We start from the raw sequence: 20363 nt of genomic DNA, 5'->3' as shown, positions 1-20363 counted from the left end.
CAGTCACAGAGGGGGGCTTGTTGTACAACCTGTTGTATGATTTATTCTCACCTGAGGCCGCCACATGTATTCCAGCAACATGTGTCATCTCCTGACTTGGCCTCTCTTCAATAACAATGGCGTCACCATTGGGAATGTCCAGATCTATTGAAGTCCATGGAGCCGCAATGAAGAATGGAACTTTGTGATGTTTGGCAGATACGGCGATCTAAAAAAAGCAATCCAACTCTAAATTTTACCTCCAGAAAAAATATAAGTAGGTAGGTATTCTAGGTACCTACGAACTACCCTCTAGATACATTGTTCTTTCTTTAAAATTTATTTCAAAATCATTTTCATCATTTTATTTATTATTATTATTATTTTTAGAAATTCCTAGAAAGCTCCAAATTAGTCCAAACTGACTTCATTAAAATTATAATAGGACCAAAATAACACTGGGTAAAACTTTCAATAACATAATCACAGTGATGAGATATGTACCAGTACTTATTTTCCCCTTCAAGTAAGATTGCAAGTTCAAAGACAATAGAACTTTAACCCATAAGAACCAAACTCTTTTTTTTCTTTGGATCTTGCTGAATTTTAACCACTTCTAACTCTGGGATTGACTGAGATATTAGGAAAAAAGAGAGATGGGTTTGAAGAAGTTTGGTGTGATTTTAATGTAGGCCTCGGCTCTCATGGCTTAAACCATTGACATTGATTTATGTTATTAGTTACCTGTAAGTTCCATTTTATTGGCTTTATCCCCATTGGCTGCTACCCTGGTCAGCTCCTACGACAATACCGTGAATGCCTGTGAGTTTTCAATAGGACAGACACTGCACTGTCACAAATAAGTTTGGCGGGAATGGCTTCATTACACTAGCTCGTAAGCTGTTACCTGGCACCTTGGTTGTAGGGGCGTGTTTCTGTGCAATACGCTGCCCCTGAAAAGAAAAAAAAAAAAAAAAACAGAATGTACACAATGTACACTTTAGCAGATGGAGATAAATTTCCTACTGTTTTTTTTTTTCTATGTAAGTATATAGGTAAGTAAAATAAGTAAATATTTAGTGATCATAATGTTATGCTGCACACTGCACTTATACTTTCAACTAGCATTTTTTGAGTCTGATTGTAAGAGTTTGTAGCTCATATCGTTGTCCCAAACAAAGTGGCGTAAGTGCGAAAATCACATTTTTCAGGAGGGCCTAAATAAGTTTTAGCCCCAGGGCGCTCAAAATTTGCAGAGAGATTCGATTATTTACGTAGGTAGGTATGTATACTTAGATCAAAAGTGTCCGCGGGCCAGGTCTTTAGAAATTTAGGGCCATTTCGAAATAGCTCAAAAAGAGTTATTCTAGCTTTTTTCAGGACTTGGATTTCGGCCAAAGTCGCGCAAGTTAACGCAGGGATTGATAAAATAATTAAACGTAGAAGTGAAAGAGGTATCCCTAGGCCCTGTTTACAGAAGATAAACAGTTTGGCCAATGTTTCCCTAATTAGGGCTATTTAAACAAAAGAAGTGGAAATTTTCGATGGTAGGTAGGTATACCTACTCGTATATGTATTGTATTACCTGTAAGTTCCTATAGTAAGGTAGGTACCTACTTTATACCTGGGTAGGTATAGCTTTCTTATTTACAAGTCATTAGGCTCACCAGTCGTCATGAGTGAAAACCTGATAACAAAGGAAACGTCAATCTCTCTGAGCCGAAACAAACACCATTTAGGTACCTTATGCCTATTTACCTATGTAGTAGGTGGGTAAATATAATTAAAGGCTTGAAGTTGACTTGATAAGAAGAGGGGTAGGTACCTAGGTATTTGGTTAGTTCTATACCTACCTACCTACCTTGGTATTTCTAACGGTTACCTACTCATGAAAAGTTGCAAGTTGTGTTCGAGTTCCAGGTAATCCTCTGACAATGAAATCCATAAACTCAAGTGTCGATTACAACGAAAAGTTAAACTACACCTTGTTCACCAAGCATTTGATCATGTTTACTCAGCTTTTTGGATCCTTCATCATGAATATCAAATCCTTGAAAATCATCAAAATCCAACTAGTCTACAACTATCTGACGTTGGGGCTCATGTTGTTCCATAGCTACATTACTCCTCGAGTATTTATCAGTATCATATACAAAATAGATGAGTTCAGCAGGTTCAGCTACAAGGATACTATTTACCACGCTGTGTTGCGTGTTCTCTTCCCCATTGTGGTCGACATTACGGCAATGTTGTCGAAAATAACTGTGTACCGAATGAAAATCTATCTGAACACCCTGTATAATTATTTGTACCTCAGTGATATGTATATTAACTTTAACAAATCCTTGTCGAATGCTGACAATGGCAAACCTGATGGTGGGGCTGATGTCCTGGGCAGAAAGGTAAGCGTTCCATACTCGTTTAGAAAGAGGGAGATTACTAAGAGTAGGCATAGGACGGTACGGCACGGCGCATCGGTAGGTAGGTAGGTAGGTATCTACTTAACCTATAGTGCTTTACCATACGTCGTATCTACCCAATATCCTAACTAAAAGTAGAGGACGAGTGCTGCTCGGTGAAAACCCCATAGAGGATTTGCCTCGAATTCAAGGAGAATATTTAAAGGATCCTGAGGACGCTTTTATTCTTGTGGATGCTATTTTGAAAATTGAACAGCAATATCCTAAAAAAAGGTAGACATGGGTCTGTTTATTTTAATATATAGGTACTTCCAGTAACATTTACCTTTTCTAATTTTCCATCAACAGAACGGCTGGTGGCATTCTTACGAAAATTTTAGGAAATACAACTTCAACAGACGGAACAAAATCACTCCGGATGATCACAGTTCGACCAACTCGCGGACAAACCAAGCTGACGACAACGTCATTTCTCTATTCAGAAATCACCACAGTCAGATTTCTCAGAGTAGTCCTGAGTTTAATAAGAATCGGTGAGTTATTAGAAAGTGCGTCCTGTTATCCTGTAATGTTTTCCACAGTCATTCACACCTACCTGACCGATATCTGACACAGATACTTGATCAATCAGAGCAGAGTATTTTATCCACCTTCAAAAATACTCTAATCTGATTGGTTAGGAAGTACCGGTAACGGATATGGGTACTCCGAAGTATCTTTGAGCGAAATTCTCTACTTTTGCTTCATGTATTGGGAGAACTTCTTTGTGGCCTCCGTGGAGCTCCAGTTTTTTATGGTTTGCTATTCCATCTACTTGAGATTCTTTGAGATTAACATCATGCTGGACAATATCTATAACGACTATCACACACCTATGTTTGAGCACTTGGCTGGAGGAAAGATTGAATTCCATATCACGGATGACATTGTCATCGATAATGTAGGTAAGTAGGCAGAAGAAGATTTACTTACTAAGCATGTACGAGTACAGAGTCTTGGACAGTACTTTTATGCTTGCTGGAAAGATCCTCATTCAAGTACTTAATATTGATCTCAATGTTGTAACCAATTCTGGTTTCAGACACAACCGAGTACAAAATCATTCAGAACATTCCTTTGGAGAACATCAATTTCGAATACATCCGCATTTCTCACTTGTTCCTCTGTGAGGCTTACGTTGTTCTGAACATCATTTTCAAGTTCCAAATAGTATTCTCTAAGAGATTTTAAAAAGATTGTACCTTGGAATTGGAACCACTTTCGCTTTACTTCAAGGCATATTCTTTTACATCCATGCCTATCCACGGACGGAAAAGTTCGGTCAGAAATTTTTTGCCATGACCGGGATTCGAACCCAGCACCTCCAGATTGAGAGTCAGTGCTCTTGACCAGTCGGTTTGCGTCAATTGTGATTGTGGCACACAAAACCACCATTGAGGTAAATTTTCGACGTGGTTTCAATCGAAGAGCTTTCATGCATGGCCAGAAAAGGTCCTTTGCATTCAAGATACATATTTCTTTTTACAGGAAAATGTATCTTTACTAAATCTTGACTAAATTTCAATTTATATATCAAAGAGGGTGTTAATTTAAATATTTAAAGTCAATATTTAAGGGTATTTGAGTAAATTTAGAGTGTATGGCCGCCATACACGCCCTACATGGACGCTACGCCACTGGATATTTAAAGTCAATATTTAAGGGTATTTGAGTAAATTTAGAGTGTATGGCCGCCATACACGCCCTACATGGACGCTACGCCACTGATCTTTACTAAATCTTGACTAAGTTTCAATTTATATATCAAAGAGGGTGTTAATTTATGTATCTTACCTATTCGATACCTACTACATTAGATACCTATGAAATACCTACTACAACGCACATAATACATATGTGATATTTATTCTCTTTTTTCAGTCGATGAGGACCAAAACTTTGGTGACGTCATTGAACAATCAAAATATCAAGATTGAAATCCAAGAAGAAGTAAGTAGGTACTGCTTTGTCCTTTGTCCCATCCAGAAATGGTCCGATTTTCCATTTTTATTTTTTTTTTACTACGAGTAGCACTAATTTTGGCCGAAAATTCGCTATCTCCAGGAAAAGACAAAAGCGTAACATCAAATTGCCCTCTTTTCTAAGTTTCGAGTAGCTATTTACGATTTTGAAAATTTGGACCGATTGCAATACTTTCATTACTAGTATAGCTCCGCTATACTGTAGTAATAGAAAGTAAAAATAGGTACCAACTTCGTATATTCTATTTTACAACATAGGTAAGTAGGTACATATTTTATGTTTAAAATAATTAATTAATTATAGGCAATTAATGTTTCCTGTTCTGTTTTCAGTTGAAACTGTTTCTGAGACAAGTGGAAAGTCGGGAAATGGGGTTTTCTGCCGGGGGTCTCTTCACATTATCAACACCAATAATTACTTCGGTAAGTAAGTAAAACTCACATTAGGAATAAGTGAACACTGTTAAGAAATAGTCAGGTATAAGAAATGGGGTTTTCTGCCGGGGGTCTCTTCACATTATCAACACCAATAATTACTTCGGTAAGTAAAACTCACATTAGGAATAAGTGAAAACTGTTAAGAAATAGTCAGGTATAGGTCTGTATATGAAATGGGGTTTTCTGCCGGGGGTCTCTTCACATTATCAACACCAATAATTACTTCGGTAAGTAAAACTCACATTAGGAATAAGTGAAGACTGTTAAGAAATAGTCAGGTATAGGTCTGTATAATACCTAGATCTACGTCCATATTGTTTTCTTTTGGCAGGCTGTGGCGGCAGGAATTACCTACTTGGTGGTCCTAATCCAGTTTCACAATGAGTTGGTCAACCATGAGAAGTAAGTCTCACCAAGAACAATACCTACCTACAACCCTTACCAGAAATACCAGAATAGATACGATTTCATCACAAGAACTTCAAGAATAAAGTTTGTGTCCATTTGGAAAAAAGGAAAGAAATTTATCGATGGATAAAGAGAAGAGACCTACTCATACCCATTAAGGCCAATACCTACCTACCTACCGTCTGTATATTACCTAGATCTACGTCCATATTGTTTTCTTTTGGCAGGCTGTGGCGGCAGGAATTACCTACTTGGTGGTCCTAATCCAGTTTCACAATGAGTTGGTCAACCATGAGAAGTAAGTCTCACCAAGAACAATACCTACCTACAACCCTTACCAGAAATACCAGAATAGATACGATTTCATCACAAGAACTTCAAGAATAAAGTTTGTGTCCATTTGGAAAAAAGGAAAGAAATTTATCGATGGATAAAGAGAAGAGACCTACTCATACCCATTAAGGCCAATACCTACCTACCTACCTGTGACAATGGAAATTCCATCCTTTCTCAATTTTCTACTTTCACACGCTCGATTATTCTAAACATTTCCTAATGCACATACAAAATGAAATGGAAGGCTACCTACCTACCTACCTGTGACAATGGAAATTCCATCCTTTCTCAATTTTCTACTTTCACACGCTCGATTATTCTAAACATTTCCTATTGCACATACAAAATGAAATGCAAGGAGTAATTAAAGTAATTTTGTTATACAAAAAAAGGAACGAATTGGATGTGTTCAATTTACCAAAAGACATTTTTATACTCATACAGAGGAAACCGAGAAGGAAGAGGAGGTGAAGAAGAAGCGTGAGAGGAGGAGAAGAAGAAGGAAAGAGAACAGTAGAAGAAGGAAGAAAAGGCAGAGCAGGAAGAGGGAGAACAGAAAGAGAAGGAAAAAGGGAGGGAAGAAGAGAGAGAGAGAGAGAGAGAGAGAAGAGAGAGAGAGAGAGAGAGAGAAGAGAGAGAGGAGATAGTTAGATCACAACCTGAATATACTTAACTAATGATCCACAATCGTCTGTGACCATTACTATTACATAAATTCATCATAATGTATTGATGAACCCTTAAGATCCGACCGCGACTTTAGAAACAAGAGACAAATGCTCTGGTGTATAACTCACCCCTGGAGCCCCTGTATATTCAGGGGCCTCACAGGGTCATTTAGGCGCCCCTAAATATAGTACTCCACTACAAGTTTTTTAATTTAGTTTCCAGCAGATTTTTTCCTGATACACATGATAACTCAAAATTGTGATTTTTACACTTACGCCTCTTTGTCTTTGGGCCGATGATATGTATGAGTACATCAAATTACCTATGTTTAGAAAGTTTCTCAGGTGACTGGGGAAATTTTGTTTCCCCTACCTTTTTTACTTTCTTTTACCTACATTCTATTACTAAAGTATTCATTTCTTCTTCATTTAAAAACCTTTCAATACTTACCTATTTTATTTGCACCATGAAGGGACCTAATAACCCCTAGAGCAGTACCATACTCTGCTGTTGCTAGGGACCCAGTGTTACAATGTGTCAATACATTCAGCTTGGAAACTCCTGGATTTAAATCAATCAATGCTTGAGCCCCATTTCTGCCAATGGCTTTGTTATCAGAAATGTCTTTCTCCAGCATACTTTCAATGAGTTGAATGAGTCTGAAAATAGGGATTTACACATTTTTTAAATTATTTAATATTTTTATCATTTATTTACTGCACATCATTCACAGACCACAAGAGTCCTTAGCTTCATTCACTAGTCACCACCCTTCTTGACATGATTCTGTCCTGAGCAATAATGGTCTGCAGGTCTTCAACTTTTCTTTAAGTAATGTGAAAGCAGTTCCAAGGTACATAAAAAAAAAGTCTTCAACTTTGTCCATTCCTAGTTTTTTTTTATTATTATTATTTTTTTTTGGGAACTTAACCACTATTATTATTATTATTAGGTCAAGGCGGTCTCTTCCTGATACCTTATGTGCCACATCCATTTTAATAACCACTGAGTAAGTTGGCACAATGGTTTTAATATAAAAAAAGTCTTCAACTTTATTATTATATTATTATTATTATTTTATTTATTTTTTTTTTTTTTAGGAACTTAACCGCTAACTAAGTAGGCACAATGGTTTTAATAATGGAGGAGTTGCAATTGGGAAAATATTTTTAATGAAAGGTCGATTCCTACGTAAAAAGCTGTGAAAAATCCAAATCTGAGGTCAAAACTCCAAAAAAAGTAACTTTAAGAGGTTGAAAATTCAATTTTTAATTGCTGTTCTAATGAAAAAGTTCAAAGAGTTGTGACATCAGATTTCACGTCAAGATGCACAGAAACGCTTGCACACAAAAAAAAAACAAAAAAAAAAAAACAAAAAAACAAAGCGGGAGTCGTGAATTATGATGTCATTGCCTACGGGAGCATATGCCGTGACATCAAACTTCACGATTTACCGGTATTTTTTAGATTGATTTATCTCAGTATCTAGAAGTCAGAATTCCATATCACGGATGACATTGTCATCGATAATGTAGGTAAGTAGGCAGAAGAAGATTTACTTACTAAGCATGTACGAGTACAGAATCTTGGACAATACTTTTATGCTTGCTGGAAAGATCCTCATTCAAGTACCTACTTAATATTGATCTCAATGTTGTAATATAGAAGAAAAAGAAAAATTCCGTTGGTCCTCATTTTTCCTGCTCTATGACTTGGAAACATCACCCAAGTAAGCGCAACTGATCTATTACCTTGTCTTCACTGTGTTCACTGGAGAAGCTTTGGCCCATTCCGACAAACTTGATTTGACAGAATCTGCAGCTCTCTTCATATTAACGGCTGTGGGTCTTGCAGATACCAGATAATCCAATTTCTCTCCAACATATTTCTCAAGGGAATCATTGTCAGGAAACTGTTTATCTTTGATGTCCACTACCAGTCCAAGACATAGAGAGAGAGAGAGAGAGAGAGAGAGAGAGAGAGAGAGAGATAGAGAGAGGAGATAGTTAGATCACAAACTGAATATACATACCTAACTAATGATCCACAATCGTGTGTAACCATTACTATTACATTAATTCATCATAATGTATTGATTAACCCTTAAGATCCTACCGCGACTTTAGAAACAAGAGACAAATGCTGTGGTGTATAACTCACCCCCGGAGCCCCTGTATATTCAAAGGCCTTGCAGGGTCATTTAGGCGCCCCTAAATATAGTACTCCAAGTTTTTTACTTTAGTTTTTAAATTTATTTTTTGAGCCCTTTCTACTGCACAATCTTCACAAAGTCCATGTTTAACTATTCGTTAAAACATTTTTAAAGCAGGCTATGACTGGGGAAATTTTGTTTCCCCTAGCTTTTTTACTTTCTTTTACCTACATTCTATTACTAAAGTATTAATTTCTTCTTCATTTAAAAACCTTTCAATACTTACCTATTTTATTTGCACCATGAAGGGACCTAATAACCCCTAGAGCAGTACCATACTCTGCTGTTGCTAGGGACCCAGTGTTACAATGTGTCAATACATTCAGCTTGGAAACTCTTGGATTTAAATCAATCAATGCTTGAGCCCCATTTCTGCCAATGGCTTTGTTATCAGAAATGTCTTTTTCCAGCATACTTTCAATGAGTTGAATGAGTCTGAAAATAGGGATTTACACATTTTTTAAATTATTTAATATTTTTATTACTTATTTACTGCACATCATTCACAGACCTCACCACCCTTCTGTCCTGGGCAATAATGGTCTGCCAGTCTTCAACTTTTCTTTAAGTAGGTAGGTATTGTGTTTTAATAAAATAAGGACTGCTTTCTTTTAATCCTGTGAAAAAAAAATCATCAGGGTCGAATTTATAGTTGGTATTTTAATGCATATAGGAACTCACTTCAAGGGTAGTTATTGGAAAATTTGGTGCAATTGGAACATCCACCAATAACAACTTAACAATTCTCTCTATTTCTCTTTCACTGTCAGAAGCACATTCACTTAAAAATTTATAAAGGTGAAAAATTAAAGTCCTTACTTCCATTTTTATGTATCCTGTGTAAAAACGTTTGGTTGATTTGGTTCTCTTGCACATCCACTAATAATATTATGCCGTGCGGTACCTTATTCAGGAATAGGTCTAGTTTAAAGCTGTGTCTACACTCTACACATAGTAGACGTCAGAGGAACAAATGAGAAATGCGGATGTATTCGAAATTGATGTTCTCCAAAGGAATGTTCTGAATGATTTTGTACTCGGTTGTGTCTGTAACCAAAATTTGTTACAACATTGAGATCTTTGCAGCAAGCATAAAAGTACTGTCCAAAGACTCTATACCTACTCTTACCTTTTCTTAGTATATATAGGTAGGTACTTACCCACATTATCGATGACAATGTCATCTGTTATATGGAATTCAATCTTTCCTCCAGCCAAGTGCTCAAACATAGGTGTGTGATAGTCGTTATAGATATTGTCCAGCATAATGTTGATCTCAAAGAATCTCAAGTAGATGGAATAGCAAATCATGAAAAACTGGAGTTCCACGGAGGCCACAAAGAAGTTCTCCCAATACATGAAGCAAGTATCTGAACACCCTGTATAATTATTTGTACCTCAGTGATATGTATATTAACTTTAACAAATCCTTGCCTAATGCTGACAATGGCAAACCCGATGGTGGGGCTGATGTCCTGGGCAGAAAGGTAAGCGTTTCATACTTATTCAGAAAGAAGGAGATTACTGAGAGTAGGCGTGGCACGGTATGGCCCGGCGGTAGGTGCCTACCATACGTCGCGTCGTACCTAAAACCTCATAATTATCCTCAATTCCTCATACTTCCACATGTTTCCAGTAACATTTTTTTATCTTTTCTATTTTTCCATCAACAGAACGGCTGGTGGCATTCTTACGAAAATTTATGGAAATACAAGTTCAATAGACGAAACAAAATCACTCCCGATGATTTTCACAGTTCGACCAACTCGCGGACAAACCAAGCTGACGACAACGTCATTTCTCTATTTAGAAATCACCATAGCCAGATTTCCAGCTATGCCATTGTGGCTCTGGTGTGCCTCATTCTACCAGCAAATGTGATGCGAATCTCAGAGCTTATTGTCAACTCCAAAGTATCCTTGGGCGAAATTCTCTACTTTTGTTGCTTATTTTTATGTTCTATAGTAACTTTTACAATATCTCTAACCGTTTAGTTGGTATAGCTGAAAACCGCCAAAAAACGGCCAAAAACCGCCAAAAAGCGGTCAAAATACCGTCAACCGCAGCACCCATCTTAACCAAACGTTTTGTGTTACATTCTTGTGTTTCAGCCATTGGTCCGTGTGTGTGTCTGTCTGTCTGTGTGTCCGTGTGTCTGTCTGTCTGTAAACAAAATATCTCGAGAACGGTAAGAGCTAGAGAGTTGAAATTTGGTATGTAGCTGTCAAATGTGACAAGGATGCGACACGGAGACCGGTCTTTTGGTTAAGACCGGTGCAACGGTTGGCGGCATTTTACCGCTTTTTGGCGTTTTTCGGTGTAATTTAACAATATCTTGGGAACGGTATAACCTAGAGATTTGAAATTTGGTACCTATGTATTTCTCAAATGTGACAAGGATGCAATCCAAAACGTTTGGTTGAGATGGTTGCTGCGCTTGACGGTATTTTGACCGCTTTTGGACAGATTTCGACCGTTTTTTGGCAATTTTCAGCTATACCTAGCGACAAAGCGGTTAGAGATATTATAAAAGTTAAGGTAAAAGGACACTCAAATAAGCATCATTCAATAGGATAAGGAAAGTCATGTGATGTTCACACCAGATTTTTTGTACATACTGAGAAAACTCCCCAAATTCCAAACCGTTCCAAAGATACTGACTTTTTTTAGTTCCCCAATGCACGCAGCGCGACCGTATACGCAATCCCGCGTAGCGAACACGTGAAGCCCTCGGGGGGGATGGAGGGGGACGACGAAGCCCCCCTCCCGAGCACGCAGTGCGAGTCTAATCAAGTAAAGGCCATGTGTTTTGATATCACAGTGCTTAACAAAGGGCGAATCAAAAGTGCCCCCGCCAGCCTAGTTGGAAAAAAACCTGTTTTGAAAAAAATTGAGGGCCCAGCGGCACCCCTTGACTTGTGTCAATTTGGGGGCCTTTACAAGGGGCCCCGGGGGTCTTAAATGAAAGTATGAAGATCAATAATTATAACTTAATTATATGCCTGGTTGCTAATTTCCCGAGACAGGATATGCAATTATCACTGCGACCTTTGTAGATCTATTGTGTCCGGACTTTTTTCCCCTGTCTGCCTAAGCTACTATCCGCTAGCCTTGATCGAACCTAGAAGCACCCTCACTGGTAGGTATATTTCAACCTCCTCCGTTTCTCTAAAATTCACCTGCAGCAACTCTAAAGAGTCCGCACACTTAGGTTTATTCTAGAGAAAAGCTGTGAGTTCATATATATGATATATTTATTATCCCATTATTCCCATTAAGAGGATACCAAGAGGTGCCATCTAAGCAGCTCTCGCTCAGGGCCACCAAACTGTACGGGTCTAATAAGGGATATTCTGATATTAATGAGGGATATAAGTATGCAACTTAGTGCTTACAAAACTCTTACAAGGCAGGCGTGCTACATTTTAAGCTAACTAGGCTGTCGGAGGCACTTTTGATTCGCCCTTTGTTAAGCGCTGTGATATCAAAACACATGGCCATTACTTGATTAGATAAACAGTGACCACCATTGTTGAAGAGCTTCACAGCGGCACCCCTTGACTTATTTAAATCGGCCTGAAACGTAGGGGCCTCTAGCATTTTGTTGTATTATTAGGTTTTGTTGTATTATTAGGTCAAATTTTGTTGTATTATTAGGTCTCTTTATTGTTAAATAATTTATTGTGAAATTAGATAGAAATGATAGAATATAGTTAGCTAGAGGAATAGGACTTAAATTGTTAACCTCCTCTTTAAATAAAACACATAAAAAAAAGAAGTGAAAATGAAAACTTTCAAAGGTAGGTTAGGTATTATAGGGGGAGAGAGAGAGAGAGAGAGAGAGAGAGAGAGAGAGAGAGAGAGAGAGAGAGAGAGAGAGAGAGAGAGATAGGTACGTATAGGTACAGGTACAATGGTACATAGATAGATCACAAATTTAATACCTATACCTAACTAATGATCCACAATCGTGTGTAACCATTACTATTACATAAATTCATCATAATGTATTGATTAACCCTTAATAATCTAAACCGACCGCGACTTTAGAAACAAGACACAAACGCTTTGCTGTATAAATCACCCCCGCAGCCCCCGTATATTCAGGGGCCTCGCAGGGTCATTTAGGGGCCCCGAAATGTAGTAATGTACTAGAAATATCTGTAAATAATTTGGAGCATCCACTCAAGGTTTTACCTGTAAATTTCGCAACCTCGGAATTTGATAACCTAATCTTATCCTGAAAAGGCCGAGATTCACCAATAAATTCCATCCCTTAAGGCCCGTCCCCACTTGTCGTTCGGAAAAAAATCGTGTCGTGCGTAGTAGGAACATTCATTTCAATTGCATTGCCTACAGGACATTCGGAAAAAAATCGGATGAAACTGACAAGGGGGAGCGGACTTTAGACATCCTCTTACGGTGAGCATGTGTTGAGATAAATTATCTCATAATTTCACGATTCCAAGATACCAAAAGGGTTAGTTGAGGTAATAATATATCATATCAAACTTCACGATTTACCGGTATTTTTTAAATCGATTTATCTCGGTATTTAGAAGTCGTAGAAGAAAAAGAAAAAATCCGTTGGTCCTTGTTTTTCCTGCTCTATGACTTTGAAACATCACCCAAGTAAGCGCAACTGATCTATTTATTCACGGACCTAAAGTTCGGGTTGCCAAAACGACACAGGAATCAGCATACTTCCTAAACAACTATGGCCATATTGTTTTCTTTTGGCAGGCTGTGGCAGCAGGAATTACCTACCTGGTGGTCCTGATCCAGTTTCACAATGAGTTGGTCAACCATGGGAAGTAAGTGTCAGAGGAACCAGGAACAATTATCTAAATCCTCAACAAAAATACCAGAATAGGTACGATTTCATCAGAATAACTGAAGTAGGTATGCATGCGTCCATTTGGATAAAGAAAAGAAAATTGTTGATGGATAAAGAGAAGAGTGAAGTACCTACTACCTACTCATCCCCAGTAGGTACGGAAGTCTACCTACCTTTGACAAAGGAAATTACATCCTTTCTCAATAATTTTCTACCTTCATTCGCTCGATTATTCCGAACATTTCTTATTGCATATACACAAACTGAATTGTAAGGAGTAATATTGTTATACCATAAGCGAGAAAATTTGTTGGATGTGTCCAAATCACCAAAAGACATTTTCATACCCATACAGAATAAATGGAGAGAAAAAGAGAGAGGGAGGGAGAGTGTCGATTCCTACGTAAAAAGTTGTGAAAAATCCAAATCTGAGTTCAAAACTCCGAAAAAGTAACTTTAAAAGGTCGAAAATTCAATTTTCAATTGCCGTTCTAATGAAAAAGTTCATAGAGTTGTGACGTCAGATTTCACGTCTGTAATAGGAGGTACACTGTAGGCAGGACACAATCATACATTATAATGGATTTGTATTTTCGTAATTTTATGAATGGTGGGTCTTACCAGGTCATAAATTAATAATTAGAGGTAAAAGACTATTCATTTGATTGTTATTATTCTCATATTCACATCTATTGTGTTTTCTCTTTGGTACTCAAGATGACTCAGGTGTAGGTAAATTCAAAGTTGAAAATTCGAGAGTAATAAATAACGTGAAATCATATAATGAGGGTCTGCTGGTGTGGTACTCCCTTCCATTTCATTCACAAATGAATAAAATCAACATAATAATGGAAAGGCACTGAAAATAGAATTTCAAAAAGTAATAAATTTAAATTATAGTTTCCATTTATAATATTTAGAAGCAAAATTAAATAAAATGATAAACCATACCTTTATTAATAAAAAATGGTGGTCTCCATTGTCTTCGGAAAAAAATCGTGTCGTGCGTAGTAGGAACACTCATTTAAATTGCATTGCCTACAGGACATTCGGAAAAAAATCGGATGAAACTGACAAGTGGGAGCGGACTTTAGGCCTCCTTTTACGGTGAGCATGTGTTGAGATAATTTCACGATTCCAAGCTACCAAAAGGGTTAGTTGAGGTAATAATATATCATTTCCTATATTGATGTGTTTGCGTGCTGTACGATTATTGATCTCCACTCTAACCTCACATTAGGCATTAGTCCACTAGCTATTCATTAGGACAAGACCGCAATTTAAATATTTATATTCACCATAATAACCAAGGCATGGAATTGAAGCTCTACGCAAAACGCACACATGTGAGTAAAGTCCTGAATGATGACCACAATTTTGAAGGGATTGTCTGCATAGTATTTGTGTGTCATGATCATACTAGAGCCAAGGATGAGAACAATACACGAGATATTATTGATCTCCACTCTAACCTCACATTAGGCATTAGTCCACTAGCTATTCATTAGGACAAGACCGCAATTTAAATATTTATAAAAAAGCTTCGATTTCATATGAGATATGAAATTGCTCGTTTTACGAATATTTTAATAGTGCGTAACCAATTCTCTTTTTTACGAGAGTATATTGAATACATGGAAGGGAAAAAACAAGCAAAGTTCCTTTGTTTTCAGTTTTTTCAAAGAGTTTTCTCAAGCTTGGAACGTAGCGCACGTACCTAGTAAGCTCCAAGTGAAATTACCTACAATATTATAGGAAAACTTTGAACTACATCTTTCTGACTCCCCATGAGCTCACGTGACGTGAAGTGATAGTAGTGTGTTTCTACACACTATTCTGTATGGGGAGAATCATAAAGCACGACAATTCTCACGGGTATTTCTGGTCTCACTGTCTCAGAATTCGGGATTTTTCAAACAGAAGTTGATTCCATCCATGATACATATTGGGACACAGAATTTCTGGTCTCACTGTCTCAGAATTCGGGATTTTTCAAACAGAAGTTGATTCCATCCATGATACATATTGGGACACAGACTCTAGATGTAGATGCAACCAAATAGAAATAAATCACCAAAAAGAAAATGGAAGCGGCTTCGGATTTTAGATCAAGAAATATTTTAAATATTTAATGCATCTTATACATACATACAAGTAGATAGAACAAAGCCGATAGCAGAAAAAATGTTCCACACTTATTTACCCGGACTAAAACGATGAAATATGTTGGACTCAAAGGCAGAAATCAATTTTTTTTCTCTCTAAAATCTGATCTATTATGTAAGTGTACCTGCGTCCATATCTAAGAAAAACAGAAGAAAAACTGTTAGGTAATCTCCCACAGATCAGTCCTAAAACAGAAACGATTAAGAGCGATTAAAAAAAAAAAAAAAATCCCATATTTTCCCCCCCGTATTCAAAAGGGATAGATTGGAGCATTTCCATCTATTTGTACATAGGTAGATACCATATCGGACTTTGGCCATCACAAACCCAATGGTGTTACTCCTCAGTAAATTATTACACGATCCAAAGAGAAATGCAATAGCGGCAGCCTCGGTATCAGTAAGGTTCCATTTGTCACGTACTTAACAAATTAATTTATTTGGTTAGATTTATCTCCTCATTCCTATAAACCGGGCGATTCAATAAGGGGGCAATATTGACCAGGCTCTCCTTAGAAAGATCTAGCCTTTATTTCCGGCATCGGTGATAGGTTGAACATTTGGCCTGAATTTGACCACAGATGGGAATCACCAGTTAATAATTCTGTGTTAAGCTGTGTCCACACATAGTCGAGGCCGTCGATCGACGAGGTGAATCTATGTTGTCAAGGCAGTGTACGGTTTCAGTCAACGGCGTCTACTATGTGTGGACACAGCTTTAAACTAGACCTATTCCTGAATAAGGTACCGCACGGCATAATATTATTAGTGGATGTGCAAGAGAACCAAACAAACGTTTTTACACAGGATAGATAAAAATGGAAGTAAGGACTTTATTTTTTCACCTTTATAAATTTTTAAGTGAATGTGCTTCTGGCAGTGAAAGAGAAATAGAGAGAATTGTTAAGTTGTTATTGGTGGATGTGCCAATTGCACCAAATTTTCCAATAGCTACCCTTGAAGTGAGTTCCCATATGCATTAAAATACCAACTATAAATTCGACCCTGATGATTTTTTTTTCACAGGATTAAAAGAAAGCAGTCCTTATTTTATTAAAACAATATTATTTAAATAAGTTGGTAGCATTGAGATATGTTGTGATTTATGGAATCGAAATAAAACGTCCTCACATTTTAGTTTCTGAACAAAGATAAGAATAGGTGTAGACTGTAGAGGTCCCATTATATTCCAATCCTCTCTCTCTCTCTCTCTCTCTCTCTCTCTCTCTCTCTCTCTCTCTCTCTCTCTCTCTCTCTCTCTCTCTCTCTCTCTCTCTCATGCATTTCAGAGGTGTATCTGAGTTCAGAAACAATAAATTGTGCCCTCAAAAATATCTTTGAAGGATTGTGGTGTACATTAGTAATTTAGTACCCTCAACGCTTTTGCATATTTTATTTTCCAGTCTTTTTGTAGGTACCATGTAACTTTTCAATGTTTGATTCTAGTGCTTTATTACAAGGCTTAATATGGAGTCAGAAAGGATTAATTGTGATGAAACTTTAGGTTCTTTTTGGTTACAAGGATCCAATTTGTAGCCATATGTCCAAAGTTATGGCGAAGCACTAGACTCAAACTGTTTACCAAATTTCAACGCTTTTGCATATTTTATTTTCCAGTCTTTTTGTAGGTACCATGTAACTTTTCAATGTTTGATTCTAGTGCTTTATTACAAGGCATAATATGGAGTCAGAAAGGATTAATTGTGATGAAACTTTAGGTTCTTTTTGGTTACAAGGATCCAATTTGTAGCCATACATATGTGCAAAGTTATGGCGAAGCACTAGACTCAAACTGTTTACCAAATTTGTAATTTGATACCTGTAACTTACACTTACGGCTTCACATGTCTTTTTCAGAAAGATCAAGTTCCAAATAGTATTCTCGTTGGGATGCTGTTTTGCTACATCTTTGCTGGATTTGTACTACGAGTATTTCGGCAGTGAGAGTCAGCATGGAACTATCAACATCAAGCTTTACTGCTGGATCATTCAGTATTTTGTGCGGTTTGCGGCTCTCTTCATATTAACGGCTGTGGGTCTTGCAGATACCAGATAATCCAATTTCTCTCCAACATATTTCTCAAGGGACTCATTGTCAGGGAACTGTTTATCTTTGATGTCCACTACCAGTCCAAGACATCCAACAATGGCAATGGCTGGTGCTCCTCTAACTTGCATGCTTTTAATAGCTTGATATGCGTCTTCAACATTGTTAATATCAACCAGCTTGCTTGTGTGTGGTAGAAGAAGTTGATCAAGGATTTTTAGAGAGTGTTTCTCATAGATGATACTTTGAAGGCTTTTCATGTTTTATTTCAACAAAAGAAAAACACTTGTATGAACAATTTGATCACAACTTTAATGGGAATTCCAACAGGTTGGGTTTTTGGTCTTTACTTTCCTTTATCACCTGTTCTTAACTTGGAAATAGACACTATTTAAAGGAACTTAAATAAAGAGTGTTTCTCATAGATGATACTTTGAAGGCTTTTCATGTTTTATTTCAACAAAGGAAAAACACTTGTATGAACAATTTGATCACAAAACTTTAATGGGAATTCCAACAGGTTGGGTTTTTGGTCTTTACTTTCCTTTATCACCTGTTCTTAACTTGAAAATAGACACTATTTAAAGGAACTTAAATAGTATTCTTTCCACGTACAGCTAGACACACAGCCACTAAGTATAAGAGATAAGCTGATAAGAAAAAGATAAGTTTAATCACAGAATTCAAAGATGCCTCCTGCCGGTGTTTGCTGATAAGAATTTTTTTTTCGAATTTCAAAATTTCGCGCCAGTCGCGCCATACGTCTAAAAGGAGTTGTTCACACGATCACTTGAAATGTTTTAAGATTCGTTTACATTACCCAATCTGGGGGGGGGTTGAGGTGGATGCTCCAAAATTTTGGAGTCTGGCCTACAGTAAGGGACAAAAATGAGGCTCGAGGGAGGAGCCCAGGCCTCGCCTCCCCCCTAAATAGGGATCAACCTACTATCGTAATCGTATAGGGATTCATAACGCGGTCGCTCGCTATTTTTAGGGCCACTGGGCCATTTCGAAAAAGCTAAAAATCTGGTGTGAACATCACACGACTTTCCTTATCCTATTGCATGATGCTTATTTTTATGTTCTATAGTAACTTTTACAATATCTCTAACCGTTTAGTTGGTATAGCTGAAAACCGCCAAAAAACGGCCAAAAACCGCCAAAAAGCGGTCAAAATACCGTCAACCGCAGCACCCATCTTAACCAAACGTTTTGTGTTACATTCTTGTGTTTCAGCCATTGGTCCGTGTGTGTGTCTGTCTGTCTGTGTGGCCGCCACGCCTTAAAAGCCCAAATTTTTAAAAAAAAAAAAAAAAAAAAAAAACATATCTGTTCTCCTTTCCTTTCAGTTGAAACTGTTTCTGAGACAAGTGGAAAGTCGGGAAATGGGGTTCTCTGCCGGGGGTCTCTTCACATTATCAACACCAATAATTACTTCGGTAAGTAAAACTCACATTAGGAATAAGCTAAGAGATAGCTTGATACTTACCAATACCTACGTTATACGTATCTGAGAATGGAGCAGTTGCAAATGGGAAAATAATATTAATAAAAGGTCAATTCCTACCTACGTAAAAAGTTGTGAAAAATCCAAATCTCAGTATTTATGTTTATGTACCTACCTATTATATTTAATATTCAGTTTATTATTATTCTTGATTTGATTTTTTGATTTTACTTTCATGTAATGATTTAAAATCAAGACTAGAGCCCGTTTTCCCTTGATTCCCAATAAAATGTTTAAGTCACCCATCCATTTATTGGCCTTCCTCGGTGTAGCTTAACATAGGTGACGCTAAAACAGCGGCACCCCTTGACTTGTGTCAATTTGGGGGCCTTTACAAGGGGTCCCGGGGGTCTTAAATGAAGGTTTAAAGATCAATTATAACTTAATTAGGTATACGCCTGGTTGCTAATTTCCCGAGACAAGATATGCAATTATCACTGCGACCTTTGTACCTATATCTATTGTGTCCGGACTTTTTTCCCCTGTCTGCCTAAGCTACTATCCGCTAGCCTTGATGGAACCTAGAAGCACCCTCACTGGTATATTTCAACCTCCTCCGCTTTTCTAAAATTCACATGCAGCAACTCTAAAGAGTCCGCACACTTAGGTTTATTCTAGAGAAAAGCTGTGAGTTCATATATTTTATTATCCCATTATTCCCATTAAGAGGATACCAAGAGGTGCCATCTAAGCAGCGCTCGCTCAGGGCCCCCAAACTGTACGGGTCTAATAAGGGATATTCTGATAGGGATATATGCAACTTAGTGCTTACAAAACTCTTTTAAGCTAACTAGGCTGTCGGAGGCACTTTTGATTCGCCCTTTGTTAAATAATTTATTGTGAAATTAGATAGAATATAGTTAGCTAGAGGAATAGGACTTAAATTGTTAACCTCCTCTATAAAACACATTAAAAAAAAAAAACTAGGTTTGGATAAGTCCTTCTATGGGGACAGACAGACCGACTGACAGACACCGAAGCGAATACAATAGTCCGTCCCTTATACCTTTTTATTACTATTGTAATAATAAAGGAAGGACGGACTAAAAAAGTGAAAACTTTCAAAGGTAGGTTAAGTATTATAGGTAGTTTCTACCTGGGTAGGTACCTATAGCTTTCCTATTTACAAGTCATTAGGCTTACCTACCTGTCGTCATTACTGAGAACCTGATAACAAAGGAAGCGCCAATCTCACTGAGTCAAAATAAACACCAATTAGGTGGGTAGGTATTAGGTACCTACGTATGTAACCTACATCCTACATAGTAGGTAAATATAATTAGAGACTTAAAGTTCACTTGATAAGAAGAGAGGTACGTAGGTA

The 20363-nt window shown here is 37.4% G+C and overlaps 2 protein-coding genes across 2 annotated transcripts; one reads left to right on the top strand and one right to left on the bottom strand.

The window, feature by feature from the left end:
* Positions 1-4: 4 nt before the first annotated feature.
* LOC103507259 (methylthioribose-1-phosphate isomerase) lies at positions 5-17923 on the bottom strand (the record flags this gene model as incomplete). Its single annotated transcript, XM_026822167.1, is given in 10 exon segments — positions 5-219; positions 733-769; positions 771-800; positions 802-932; positions 6722-6930; positions 8023-8221; positions 8710-8918; positions 9455-9530; positions 9644-9830; positions 17499-17923. Coding segments are annotated over 10 exon segments (1587 nt in total), but the record flags the coding sequence as incomplete, so codon positions are not given.
* On the top strand, positions 4235-5264 carry LOC113466612 (putative gustatory receptor 28b). The gene is made up of 3 exons (XM_026822172.1): positions 4235-4388; positions 4754-4843; positions 5190-5264. Exons 1-3 carry the CDS (start codon positions 4323-4325, stop codon positions 5262-5264), a joined length of 231 nt encoding a protein of 76 aa, XP_026677973.1. The 5' UTR covers positions 4235-4322.
* Positions 17924-20363: the final 2440 nt, after the last annotated feature.

Source organism: Diaphorina citri, unplaced genomic scaffold (assembly GCF_000475195.1).
Source record: "Diaphorina citri unplaced genomic scaffold, Diaci psyllid genome assembly version 1.1 scaffold301, whole genome shotgun sequence".
Lineage (NCBI taxonomy): Eukaryota > Metazoa > Arthropoda > Insecta > Hemiptera > Psyllidae > Diaphorina > Diaphorina citri.
The sequence above is the reverse complement of the archived record's forward strand: the minus strand, read 5'-3'. Positions and strand labels throughout refer to the sequence as shown.